This window comes from Suillus clintonianus (genome assembly GCF_016758775.1).
Source record: "Suillus clintonianus strain FC179 chromosome Unknown DEU56scaffold_24, whole genome shotgun sequence".
NCBI lineage: Eukaryota > Fungi > Basidiomycota > Agaricomycetes > Boletales > Suillaceae > Suillus > Suillus clintonianus.
The window spans coordinates 156,616-169,962 of NW_024539248.1; the positions used below are offsets into that span (position 1 = coordinate 156,616).

Below are 13,347 nucleotides of genomic sequence, written 5' to 3' on the forward strand. Positions count from 1 at the left end.
CCATTCAAGGTAACCTCCGGAGCGCGCGAGCCACATACTGCTTGAGCGGGCAGGTTGTCCCACCCCCACGAGCGCGAAAAATCATCCTTGGTTTCATCCTTTTCTGAGCAGGTTTTGATCCTCCACTGACGATCTGCGACACTGTACCCACTCGGAGGTCTGGGGTGTTTGGCTTACTACCAGTCTTCAAGCTTCATCGAGATCTTCGACAGCAGACGAAATGCAGACAGTCGAAGGGATGATAGCCACTCTCGGATATCATTGATGTGCTGCAAAGCCTCCGAGTGGTAAGTTCCGAATTAACTAAGCACTTAGCACTGCTCGTGTTTGCAAATGATCATGATACTTGATCAATCTCTTCAGCAGCTTGGCCTGTTCAAATGTAACCGTACATTTATTCTGATACATTTGATGGGCCGTGTCACGGCGTAAAGCTCGCATGAGTATAGACCTTCGATCGAGAGCCATTCACGCACACTAAACTTCAACCCTTCATACGATCTTCCATTTTCAATTCTCTTTCCCTGACACGGTCAAATTGTTTCCTGGAGAGTTTGATTTCGGGTGCCAGCACGTTAATGTCAGATAAGCAGGGAGCGGATTACGTCGCCCTTATCCTTCCCTCAAAGTACTAAGTAGTGCATCTGATTCCAATTTCCCAAGTGCCGTAAATACTAGGTTGGTCGTTACGCATTTCGCGAGTGGACTTCACAGACTCGTGCAGCTCTGTATACTCTACGTTACTGGTACTGTACACCCCGTAGTATATCTCTTCTTGCAGCTCTGAGTTAGTAGCTTCGTTTGTGACATGACTTGTCAATTTTGTTAACATTATCTGTATCTCTGCATCGGGAATTTTATACATGTACAAACCTGATCGCAGGCTACTTCAAAACGTATCCTACACAATTTTGCGCCTAGCACTACCCTCCTGTTCAGTCATTCACCTAATAGTAGGACTAACGTAAATAAATGTGAATATGTGAGTCCTAGCCCAGAGAATCATCGCAAGCTTACATTCAATCGAGCCTTCGCATCAGCGAGGTTACGGGCTGATGACCAGATTTCTACATTTTCCTTGCTGTCGTCAGACATGTCATAGATATTCTCCATAATCAGCTGGTCAGCTGTCCGACCTCTGACGTGCATTAGGGCGTGAAGGTATTTCACCACCAACGAGGGTTCTCGTGAAGCAACCAATTCATCGAGGGTTTCCCTGTATTCGTTGATGAGATCCTGAATCGCAAGACTTTCGAGAGCAGAGCCGATGATACAGGTTGACATGACCCTGGAATCAAGTAGTGGGACTACGATGCCCCTTGAGCGAATAAATGTCAGTCGAATCATTCATCTGCCCCTGTAATTACAACAAAGACTTACGCCGTTATGCGGGTCAGACCACGGTAAAAATCGAGCGCGTTCTAAGCGGGACATGTTTAATAATCACATCTATCATGGACCTCAGTATGGTCTTACATGAAAGCGACTCAAACTTGGCTCGCAAGCGATGAAGTGCTAAAATCTGTATGTCGGCAGACATAATGCGTTGGAAAGGGAAACACGCACTAAAGTGATCTTCTTCTTGAGCATCTCTCTTGCCAAATCAAGAGGGTCCGGAACTAGAATGTGTAGATGCATTCAGAACTCTGGAGTTCGCCACGACGGATAGTGATGAGTTCTCACCACCCGGTACACCATTGGGCCAGTAATCACCCTGAGATCCAATACCGTGGGGCGGAGCATCCGAGACTAACACAGCGACCCTGTTGCAGTCATTCCTCCACCCCATCGTTAAAGCTCGTGCTAGAGCTGCTGTTGCAGCTTCTGGACCATCTCCACCACCATCAGCACCAGGAAGACTTCTCAAGTTTGCGTGAATTCGAGTGAGATCCGACACAAAGTCCCATTGGCGGGTAACAAAAGAATCTTCCTGGGGGAAATGATCGCGGAACCCAATAAATGCGACACGAAGATCGCCTGGCCGAGCTGAATTCAGATGATCTGATCCCAGTATTTCCGCGCAGATTGCGTTGATGGATGATTTGACCGAGTCTATGTAGGGTTGTTGGCTACCAGTGAGATCGAGCATGAACAGCAAGTCACTGTACAAACACCATAAGTAGGCTTCAACCATGAGAAATTCGACGAAGCATCACTCACAGCTTCAAGCCATGCGTGTGAGAAGGAGGTACATTCTGCTTTGTTGCAGGATCCATCAGATACGTGTACACCACGCGCTTGACCTATGACATTGAACGACGCCCGATGACTACGCATTCTTTTCAGCAACCAACAAAAGCCTACCAGATCCTCAGCTACAGGCGCTTTCCTGGCCTCCACAAACGGTAGAGACGATCCCAGGGCTCCAGAGACAGTGGGCGTCATCATCCTGTCATGTGCGTGTGAAACTAGGAAAGTTTGTACGGCCTCTGCCTCTGCTCGAGATACTGTTTGGAGATCCACGGATTGATCATGAATGACGTCAGTGGACGGGCTGTTTTCAATGTAAAGCTGCGCTAGGAGATTTCCGACTTGTTCGGCCTCGGGTTGGGCAGCCTCAGTGTCAACTTCGTTGATCTGGGGGTGATGGATGATGTTTTCCAAGAAATTGAGAAATATTGATGAATACTCACGGAAACCAGTTCCCCGCCTTCGCTGGGGCACTCTACTTCGACATTCTCCAGCTCTAAGGGTGGAGCCATGGCCGGATGAACCTCTCTAGGTCCTATTCCGCCGGTCAGCTCCTGCAATGGATGGTACACATGACAAATCGTAATATCACCATGATCTGCTTCGAAGGGAGCGCTTTCGATCGCCCGTTCGATCGTTGGAACCATGATCTCGCGTCCCTCTACTTGCGGGGGACAGTACATGTCAGAGATCGCTGTGCCTTCGTAATCTGCTTCCGCGTCAATCGATTGTACATCTTGCTGACTTGTGGCTCCATCCGGAGCGTCTACACAAGCGGGTCGTGCTTGCAATGCACCGTACGAATCAGGAATAGACCTAACGAATTCGACAAACCCTAGGTCTGATGGTGGAGCTATGGTCAGAAGTTCCTCTCTAGGTCCCTCTCCGCCGACCAGCTCCCGCGATGGGTGATACACATCAGGAATTGTGATATCACTGTGGTCTGCTTCGAAGGGAGCGCTTCCGATCGCTCGCTCGAAAGTTGGAACCGTGATTTCATGTCCCTGCATAAGCCCCATCGCGGTAGGCTGCTCCCGCAAAGGATTGTACACATCAGTGATTGTCGTGCCAGCGTGATCTGCTCTCGCGTGAACGCCAATCGCTTGTACATTTTGTCGGCCTATAACAGCGCGCCCATCCAGAATGTCTACCCCAGCGGGTTGTGCTCGCAGTGCATTGTGCGAATCAGGGACAGAGGCACTACAAAGGCCATCCGCCGGAGCATCGCCAATTCCCAGCCCAGCAGTCGACATTGTGACCGGATGTGTGTCTGGAAATCCTGCCCATGTGAGCTTCCCCCCAGAATCAACAGGAACTGACGCCAATGCAGGTGTCTTGGGAGATGCTGGTGAAGATGGCGAATCATGTGGACTCGAAGGGGACGAATACACGTCTTTGGCTGACTTATCGTCCAAGTGTGGGCTGGTCGACCGAGTAATTTCGGGGGAGGATCTCGCCCTTCTACGTCTGCGACGCATGACGAATAAAACACAACCACAGACCAGAAGCAGCAGAAGTACTCCCCCAACGACTCCTCCGGCAATCGCACCCTTATGGGAGCTTGGTGATGAAGCGCAGGAACTAGCGGCTCCCGTCAAGTCGGAGTATGCTTATTGAAGTCAGTGTGTGTTCGCGGGTTCACCAAGGTGGACATACATATGGCGGCAACATCAGATGCAGCCACTGCGTTAAATGTCCCATTCGGCCAGCTTCGAGCTGTGGGATGATCCTCATGAAAGAGTGGTTTAGTGATCAGTAATTTCTGGACGCACGATCGTAGCCCGCGTAACAAGGTATTGAGGTATTGGAAGACAGCGTCACTCCCGCATATGAAGGGAAGTATCTTTAACAGATTCATCAGATCAGGGGACATGCCATACCAGTAGAGACTCACGTTGTTGTCGACGTTAGGTTTGTGGGACAATTGGCTATCCATGCATCCCAACTGCATTATATTGGCTCAAATATGTCGTTGATGACGTGGGAAGGCTTACCTCACTAGTGAAGGTGACGAAGAAGCGCAGAGCATACAGGCGCTAAATAAGTTGTAACTCGCCCAGGAGCTGTTATCACGACGCCGTTATTTACCAAGTCATGTATGCACGCTGAAAAACCTACCATGTGCATGCAGTCACGTTTGAACCACCCGGAATAAACGCTTCCTCGGAAGGGAGAGGGGAGATGGTAGCGTCTAGAGTAGCTTGAGCGCTGACAAATGGGATCAAAAAGGGCTCACATATATACGAGCACGCATTATCCACATCCTGGACCACCTCGCACGGTGTTTGACTTTTGTTATTTTCGGTCCAAGATGGACACGAGAGAGAAGCTGACATTCAATAAGAGACAAAAGGTAGGCAAGATAAGCTGTACTGTGACGTCGAGATTGCTTTTGAGACTGGAGGTACCAATGGTGGTACAGAGAGCGAGAAAGGCCCGAGTAGGGATGAAGGAATGGGTACTATATGGGGAGATTTCGCATGTGAAACCAAGAACCAAACTTGTGCCATATATTCAGATCCTGTTGGTCGAAGTAAAGCCTCGTGAACAAAATTTGTTATGCAATTCCCGTGGAATCGGACCGAAGCATGATTTTGCAAACGCAAAATAACATTTCTAGAATTTGAAGCAGCTATCGAAGATGATGTTTGAGTCAGCTGTCTTCTATGCAGACTATGTAAGGAGCGAGACGATACAAGCGAACTCACAATCACGAGAATAATTGTAACAGGACACATTTTCTTTTCGAATCCTGGCATAAAGACCTCTTGGAGAAGCCCGCGACCTAATCAAGTTGAATTCCGCGAAAAAGCGCAACTCGTTCATCGAGTTATCGCGGAGATAGAGACATCAAAATCTAAAAAGAGAAGTGGCCCCGGGGAGATAAGAAGGAACGCTTAATGACATATGTCTACGGTCTGCCTAGGTTAGACTAAGGGGGAGATAAACAGCGCGGCTGTCAGTTCCTCACCGGCACGTGGTGATTAAATACGTTCTGGATCATGGCTAATGGGCATGGACAAAGACGCCGCACTGATATGCCAGATTAGTACGAGTAAGTAACGTTCCGAGTACGGGAAGTCGTGATTTATGAACGCACACAGGAGAACTTGGACATTATAGTGACTGCGACAGGACATCTATTGAGACAGCGTGACAAGCCTAGCTTGAAACCTGAAGCCGAAATGAGGGAGGGCATCTCGGGCTTCGACTTTCCGCCCCATTTGCCTCGTTTGTGTCATTCGTGCAGATTATGATGAGTTAGCGACAATTTCTATAGTCACCGCTGCAGGGTGGTTGTAAACGATCACAATTTTAACAGTGTCATTTGCTCGCCGGAAATCCATTGACCTCGGTGCCTTCCTATGGCCGCATCGAGCTCGGCCTGAATTTTAGCTTGCTCCTCGGGGAAACATGGTGCTGCCATGAATACCGTGCATTAGTACTATGAGAGGAGTCTTGCGCCCAATTTCAGTCACATATTTTCCAAGGCAACAAATAAAATCTCACCATCTCGGATCCAGCTGAAAAAAAGGAACCGCCGAGAAAGGCCATCTCGGTCTCTGAGAAATCATGGCTGTTTTCTAGGATGTGTTTTGCGAACGAAGGGCCTGCAATGTCTAAGGTATGTCATGGTACCGTGGGAGAGTATTATTAATATCACTCAGCAGACCGCCTTGGCTCAAACCAAAGTTTTATCACTTATGTACTACATTAAATCATTGATGGGACGACATTGACCAATTTTTGGTCGGTCTCGGTCACCATTGGTGCACTGCAAAACATAGTAAGTGTCCGATCTTATATGTTCTCGCGCCCGTATGTAATAATGTTCATTCGCTTCAGCTTGCACGCTCACAAGTCACCGTATGTCTATTCTGATATATATCTGCGATTTCATTGATAATGTGACCAGACTCCAGACCTCTCAACTCCGTACTCACAGATATCTCAGTACCAACTATTTCACCATTGAATTCAAAGACAGGAGCATCAGTGCCATCATCACCGAACGCCACTGGCAGAGGCAGTTGGACTCAGTTTCGCACGAGATCTCCGGCTTAAACGCAGTCATGGATAGGATCGATCATCTTCACCAACAGGTCGTCGAAAAGAAGGACATGATTACCCAGCCCATAAATTTTCACGGGGGGCTCGGATCGACGCGCTGCTGTTTGCCTACTGAAGTCCTTTCCCACATTTTTGTCCTCTGTCTCCCGGAAGACAACTACTTGTCGCCAGCATCAAATCTGGCCCCCATGCTGTTGACAAGAATATGCCGACTATGGAGAGAGGTTGCTTTGAGCCTGCCCGGTTTATGGTGCAGGCTGCGGCTGGGAGCCGAGTCCGAAGACTGGGAGCGGAAATCTTTCTGCTATGAGTTATGGCTCAAACGAAGCATAGGACGTCCCCTCTTTCTGGCACTCCAGTGCTCCGAAATTGACTCGACCCGGCGAGCACGAAGCCTTCTTCAGCCTTACGTCGATCAAATCTCATCTCTCTCCTTTCATTCCTCCTTTGAAGCGAGCCAACTCATATTTTTGTTAAACGACCTCCCGGCACTTCAGGAGCTAAGCATTGTCACAATGAATTTGCGAGCTCTTGTAGAATGCATCTCGCGACTGCCATCCACTCTAACCAGTTTCAAGCTCACAGGGTCATGGGCCAGCCTCAGGCTCTTACCTTCTTCCAATCACACGTGGGCCCACCTGACAAATATTGTGATCAAGATACTATCCAACGCGGTTTTCCACTTGCTCGAGCTATGTCCCAACCTCTGCTCGTTAACGATAGGCATACTATTCGATGGCGTTCTGGACGTGGAGCCATTCACGCACACCAAACTTCAATCCTTACGTCTTGCTCCTTACTGTCTTGGAGTCCAGGGCCCATCCGAATTATCAGACCTTCTCAACGCTATCTCACTCCCCAATTTGCATATGCTTGAAGTTTGCGGTGCACAACCGTGGCCTCATCAGGAGTTACAGGCATTGTTGACACGGTCAAATTGTCCTCTGGAGACCCTGATTTTAGGTGTTGGAGTGACCATGACAGATGACCAGCGAGCGGAATACCTTGCCCTTATTCCTTCCCTTCACGTAGTAGTGGATCTCAATCGTCCTGATTTCTTTGCAATTTAGTCGTCATTTATCAATGCTCGTAGGATCATATCTCTCTTCGCTGCTCATTTTCGGCACCATAGACATTCAATCAATGAACAACTTGTGATTCAGAGGATATATGTACGGACGACGAGAGCTCAGAGCGCTCAAGGAAGAGTGATGTCACCTTCTCTTGTTCAGACAAATCAAGCGCATGGCTTTGCTCCTAGAGACCATCTTTTGAGCTACGCCCGCAGCAATCCTTCCATCGACCGTCACAGCCCTCGAGTTCCTCAACCCGTGGCTGAAACAGAAACCCGGACAACCCCGGACTCACGTGCACTTGGTTTGGGCAAATAGTAAAGGCGCCTATGATTGCAGAAATTAATTCATCGGTTCTAACTTCTCTGATGGGCCGCGAGATGATTCTGGTGCAGCCTTGCGGATCCGTCAATCAATTCCCTTGATACCTTGGCGGGCAGTGTTACGTATTCCACGCGACAGGATTATCGCTCAGCTTCGATGGATTGATCCTATCCGATTCTTTGATCCAAAAAGTGCGGTGTTTACAAATTGCACTGCAAGTCTCACATCAAACCAAAATCTGTTTCTGATACGGTTTCCGCATGGATCAAAGTTCAACCCTAGATTGACCAGGCTGCCTGGTCACTTTGTTATACACCGGCTAATTGTCAATTGCAAAGGCAGCGACATATATAATCCAGTAGCCCAGAATCGCTGGATATATATCTGACACGAACACCATTGTCAAACGTCCACTTGAAATCCGCGGCTCGCTTACACTCATCCTCGCACAGTATGACCCTAGTTTCAAACGATCCAATTTGGTGGCCGCTCATCAATTCATATCAGATTGGCAGCTATGTTGTAGGTTCGTGGAGAGCTAGTCAGGTGATGGCGGTGCCGCATGCTTCGTTCTAACCTGGGCTGTGGTTTTGCAGTTGCCGCATCTGCTGGCGTGATGTACGATTGGGGTGAGCAAAATAATATTCAAGAAACCTCGGTATGTTTATGGTGTTTCCAGCTCTGACGTTCACACAAGAGGTAGGTTGATCTCATTGCTGTAGTAACTATCTCGCTAATGATGGTTTTATAGGTCGAACTGGTTTGGGTGAGCAGAGTTCGGCGCTAGGATAATAACGTGAATATTCAATTGATTCATGCAGAGACAACGCTGGTCCATCATGACGATTCTTTATCTCGGGGTATGTAGCGTGCGTTAAAAGTGCGGTCAAGTGTTGCTGACTTGAAGATATCTTAGGTGCGCTATCTCGGAATATCATATTCTGTGTAAGTCTGGAAGGCTAAGCAACCGGCGCTGTGCTAATTGGTTATCACCGACAATCAGTATCAATATCCTGTGTACGTCTCCTCACATCTACTGTATTTATTTGTTCTGACCAGCGGCATACAGTATACCTCCCGACATTTTCGGCAACCGATGTAGTGAGTATGATTTCTGCACCCATGCCTGCTATTTCCGTCCAATTAACCGCACTCCCATGTAGGGGTGAGTGTGATTTTTTATTAGCTCTTGGCTCAATACGATGACAACCATAGCTGTAAGTCTGTTTGAAGTATGTGATCCTGCTGGGCTAATCGCTAATGTTACTCCATTTTCTAGGCCATATCATGTACACCGCACTAGCTTGGATGGGTGCGATCATAAGCGCCATATTGGGTGGTAAGCTTCGCAACTTCAGTCACATCGATTTCAATTTAACATTACGCAAAGTCATCATGATCACTCGGTTATATGTGATGTATCAGCGATCTATAAAGGTGCTGATATTTCTCATTGTCATCTTCCTTGTTGTCAACATCATCGCGGGTGTGATCACCGCAACAATAACGATGCATAGTTCAGGGGGTAAGTGTCAATCATGGATGAAACACTCAATTGCGCCAGGCTCATCGATGAATACCAGAGGAACGAATTCTCTCCGGCACCCACAATTGCATTGTTGGCTTTGATGGCAATGACCAACTTCTGGTTGCCGTGAATTGGACGCTCACCGCTGTATGGGAGGTCCTCGCGCTGTGCTTCGCAGGCTGGATTGCCTCAAAACACTTCCGCGAACTGCAACGTAGATCCAGAGGATGGGTTATCAGGGATTTTTTTGCAGTGCTAATTAGAACTCACGTGGTTTACTTTGCGAGGTGAGCCCATAATGTGAATCCTGTCTTTTTATGCTGAAAATTCGTCAATCGCGCTTGCTAGCTTTGTTGCTACGTCTTCCTTCCACCTCAGTTATTTATCTCCAACAATCACAACGGTATGCCGAACTGTTGTTGACCTTTGCATGCGGGCATAATTGATCCTTTCTATAGTCCGTAGTAGGAAGTCAGATTTATCCTTGTCAAATATTCGCGCTCGTCCAGATGTTTGTGCTGGGGCCACGCCTGATCCTTGGCGTTCGGGAACATCAAGCTAAGCTCGTGGTAGGCTGCAATACGGAAAGCATTACGACTTCAATTGCTTTCCAGGAGCGCGTGCATGTGTCAACTAGCAGTAGTGTGTAGCACGAGAAATCCTTGATATGATTAAAACTTGCCAGGTACTCTACAGGGAGTAGAATAAATTGTTCGCAAGTTACGTCGTAGTGTACGTCATGAAATGTTCGAAGTAGCCTTGAAATATTTTTTTCATGTCTGCACCATATCGAGGCTCTGATGGTATACCCGACAATGTGGAGGACAGGGATTCGAGGGTGCTAGATGGGTCGTCGAGGTGATATTCAGGTATGAGATATGGAAAATTCTAGAGCAAGTGAAAGTCAGATCGGATTGAAAGAGGCTCGCCGAATGTGAGCGTGCGGTGAACTTTTATCCGCCTGCGTGCCTCATGAGACCACGATGATTCGCGTAGAAATCTCTGTCGTACGAGGATCAGAGTAAGTACAGACCAGCTCAGATAGTACGCTCATAAGATGCCGTCAAATGAAAACGCAGGTGCCGTAGAAGGTGTGAATTTTGCTGGAAATGAAAAGACGTAAACCTACGGACGTGCACCGTCCACGAAAATCAGTCTTTGAATCTCTAATAAACTACTGTCGACCATCGATAGTAGGTAGGCTCACAGTAGGTCGCTTCTGCTTCTGCTTCTGCTTCTGCGTCCATAATAAATCGATATTTTCACATATACAGCAAAATAAATAGAAACTAAATTGAATATACCATTTCTAGCCATCCCGCTCAGAGTGCGCCAAGTCACATTGTACTCTACTTTATACTCTCGCGTAGCTAAATTAAAGAAGGTACAAAGTCTACCCAGCATTCAGTGGAACGAGAATGAGCACTCGCGTGTGTGGAAACTCATTGCAGAAATCAGCGCAAGTGCAAATTTCAAAGTCTTGTTTGGTAAAAAAGATCAACATGAGGTGAGCACCGTGAGCCTGAGGATATCTGAGTCGCTAGTACTAATTCATGGAGCCATCAGAACACATCTGGCGAGACGAAGGCCAGCGCAAGATGTCGGATTCTAAGTATTGCTGATGTAGCAAGCTGCGAGGCGTGTGTAGTAGGGTTACTAGGGAGTTAACTGCTTACATAATACACCGCTAACCCTTGTCCCTCACGTGTCAGCAGAAGCAGAAGCAAAAGCAGAAGCAGAAGCGACCTACTGTGAGCTCCCCTAGTAAAACTGGACATCCAATATGGACTCGGAGCTTGGCGGCATTGCAAATTCCTGTACCATCAAAAACACAATCATCATAGTCGGGTGTTTGTCCAGCTTTTCGCACTGGCAGTTCGAACTAAATTGTTACAGTACGCGTGAGAGTGTGGCGTTTGTGAAACGTTCACACGAGACGAGTTGAATTTCGAGGCGAGAACTTAAGGGAGTCTGAGTAAACTGTCAGAACTAAACCTCTGTTTCTCAAAAGGGGGGTAGAAGGATCAACTACCTCTCCAGTACTATGTAAACTAGCTTATATAGGGGAGGAGAGGCTCGGGTGAAGTAGGAACAAAAGTGAATAAAGAAAGTGCTAATGAGACTAGGTGACTAGGGGCTAAGTGGTAAGGGGAGGTGCCGGGTACGGATATTGGTCGTTAGGTACGATATCCGTACTATTGGCTTTTGTGGAAAGTCGAGCGTTACATACGCCCTCCGGGTCTCCGCGTGGAGACCCACAATTTTTGTACGCGAGAGCTCCTAGGAGGAGGAGGCGATGCCCATGGAGTTCATGGCCGCTAGCGAAAATGCCAGTGTCAGGACATTTGTCAGGAGTAAGCCAACAACGAGGACTCTACCGAAGAAGACTTCGTTCGCCTCACCATGGAGGCGGTCATCGCGCTCCAGGTCCAATTGCTCAGACGCGGCTATTATGTCCAGGACATCACGGCCTGGGTCAACAGGCTGGGCAGGGGGACTGGGGATCAGGGGAAGGGTGCTGGGCGTAGATGCAGATGCAGCCGCGATGATCTGGGGAGCAGTGAGCTGCGTGGGCCGGTGCCTTGGTGGGGATGGGCGAAAATGAGTGTGCTGTGGTTGGCGTCGTGGCCCTCTGTTGTCTAGGGTCAGGTGTCGAACGCGCTGACGATGCTCCGCACGTTCCGCCTCTCTATCAGCCTTGACCAGCGCGTCAAAGGCGTACGCGTCCTTCCTGATGGCAAGCTCTTTGGCGAGAGCTTCAGCGCGGAAGAAGCGGGAGAATGCGTTCATCGCGTCGGAGTTAGACTCACGACGCGGAGGGTGGTATTGAGGCCCACTCCGCCCCCTGCGTCGCCTGCCCCGCCCTCCACGGGAATGTGGAGAGCGCGGGGGTTGTGAGGCGTTCTGGTGGGGAATTTCCCCTGGTTCAGAGCCAGGGGGGGTGGGTCCGTCGACGTTCATAGCGTCAGACGAGGGGGGAATGGTATGGGGGGCAACCATTGGGTAAGGGAGTGAAGGACAGGATGGGGAGTGCGACCTGCTATCCTTGCTTTTTAAGGGGCAGGGGATATCGGGTAGTTCGGCCAATAACCTGTCAACCATAGTGAAGACAATATCACTAGTGTCAGGTGAGTGACTCACGGCGGCAACCCCAATATTAGGTGGGATAGGCGAGATCTTTCTGGGGAGGTGGAATATACCAGGGACCCCCAGGGCCTCTAAGTACTGGCCCACGGCCTCAAGCCGGGAGACAGAGTGGTAAGGGAGCCACACGAAGTCACCAGTGGTGTACTCTACTTTGAAGAGGGCACCGCTACCCTGGCCATGATGATCAGTGACGCGAGCCACTGACCACTCCTCGGGAGTTCCAATATCCGCGAGTTGATGGAGTTGGCGGCCTGGGAAACGACGATCGTCGTTAGGAACGTGCAGACGCAGGAGACTGGCGTGAAAAGCCGGGTGGATCCCCCGTTGCTTTAACTCAGCGGGAAGATCCAGTAGGAAGGCGTTATTCTTGTAGTCTTGCAGAATTTTGAATGGGCCCACGAATTTGGGCGCGAGTTTGCGAGCACGGCCCTTGGGAAGGGAGAGGTTAGCCGTTGATAGATATACCAAATCTCCCTTGACGAAGGGAGACTCCTTCCGATGCCGGTTGGCGGTAGTGGTGCTTTTCACCCTAGCCGCAATTACGGAGTCGTGAGCCGCCAGGATGGCATCCTTCATACGCTGCGCGAAGACTCTAACGCCAGGATAATCTGAGGATGAGTTCCAGATCAGCGGAGGGGGAAGGAATCCATAATTAAGGACAAATGGAGCATACCCAGTGGCCCCAGCGCATGCAGAATTCATGGCGAACTCTATCGCAGGGAGCTTCTGAGCCCAATCACGCTGGTGTGGTGAGACGGTTTGACGCAGCATCTGCGTTATGGTGCGGTTAGCGCGCTCGGTGGCACCATCTGACTGTGGGTGAAATGAGGTCGACATCCTAAGTTCCACACCAGTCAGCTGGTGGAATCTCTGCCAGAACGTGCTAGTGAACAGGGTGTCGCGGTCACTCACGATGTTCGACGGCATCCCGTGCAGCTTGTACACGAGGTGAAACATCACCTCTGCGACGTCTCTTGCCCTGTAGGTCTGCTTAGTAGGAGCGAGGTGCACCAT

At 49.1% G+C, this 13,347-nt stretch overlaps 3 protein-coding genes across 3 annotated transcripts; 1 reads left to right on the plus strand and 2 right to left on the minus strand.

Annotated features, from left to right (window-relative positions):
• Positions 1 to 847: 847 nt before the first annotated feature.
• DEU56DRAFT_269332 (uncharacterized protein) lies at positions 848 to 2,268 on the minus strand. Its single transcript, XM_041345384.1, has 7 exons — positions 2,161 to 2,268; positions 1,684 to 2,102; positions 1,567 to 1,619; positions 1,477 to 1,515; positions 1,381 to 1,421; positions 1,018 to 1,318; positions 848 to 959 (listed from the first exon to the last, which is right to left on the minus strand). The coding sequence occupies exons 1-7, from the start codon at positions 2,214 to 2,216 to the stop codon at positions 948 to 950; spliced, it is 921 nt and encodes a 306-aa protein (XP_041209972.1). The 5' UTR covers positions 2,217 to 2,268; the 3' UTR covers positions 848 to 947.
• A 3,623-nt stretch (positions 2,269 to 5,891) lies between these two features.
• On the plus strand, positions 5,892 to 7,428 carry DEU56DRAFT_795276 (uncharacterized protein). Its single transcript, XM_041352831.1, has 2 exons — positions 5,892 to 6,057; positions 6,107 to 7,428. The coding sequence occupies exons 1-2, from the start codon at positions 5,996 to 5,998 to the stop codon at positions 7,329 to 7,331; spliced, it is 1,287 nt and encodes a 428-aa protein (XP_041209973.1). The 5' UTR covers positions 5,892 to 5,995; the 3' UTR covers positions 7,332 to 7,428.
• A 4,944-nt stretch (positions 7,429 to 12,372) lies between these two features.
• On the minus strand, positions 12,373 to 12,690 carry DEU56DRAFT_715864 (uncharacterized protein; the record flags this gene model as incomplete). Its single annotated transcript, XM_041347589.1, has 1 exon — positions 12,373 to 12,690. A coding segment is annotated over one exon (318 nt), but the record flags the coding sequence as incomplete, so codon positions are not given.
• Positions 12,691 to 13,347: the final 657 nt, after the last annotated feature.

Coding starts and splice junctions, on each gene's coding strand:
- DEU56DRAFT_269332 (XM_041345384.1), bottom strand. CDS start 2,216: ATGGATCCTGCAACAAAGCAGAATGTACCTCCTTCTCACACGCATGGC. Junction 2,103..2,160: donor CACACGCATGGCTTGAAGCT/GTGAGTGATGCT, acceptor GTGTTTGTACAG/TGACTTGCTGTTCATGCTCG. Junction 1,620..1,683: donor GCCCAATGGTGTACCGGGTG/GTGAGAACTCAT, acceptor TACACATTCTAG/TTCCGGACCCTCTTGATTTG.
- DEU56DRAFT_795276 (XM_041352831.1), top strand. CDS start 5,996: ATGTTCTCGCGCCCGTATGTAATAATGTTCATTCGCTTCAGCTTGCAC. Junction 6,058..6,106: donor TTGCACGCTCACAAGTCACC/GTATGTCTATTC, acceptor TAATGTGACCAG/ACTCCAGACCTCTCAACTCC.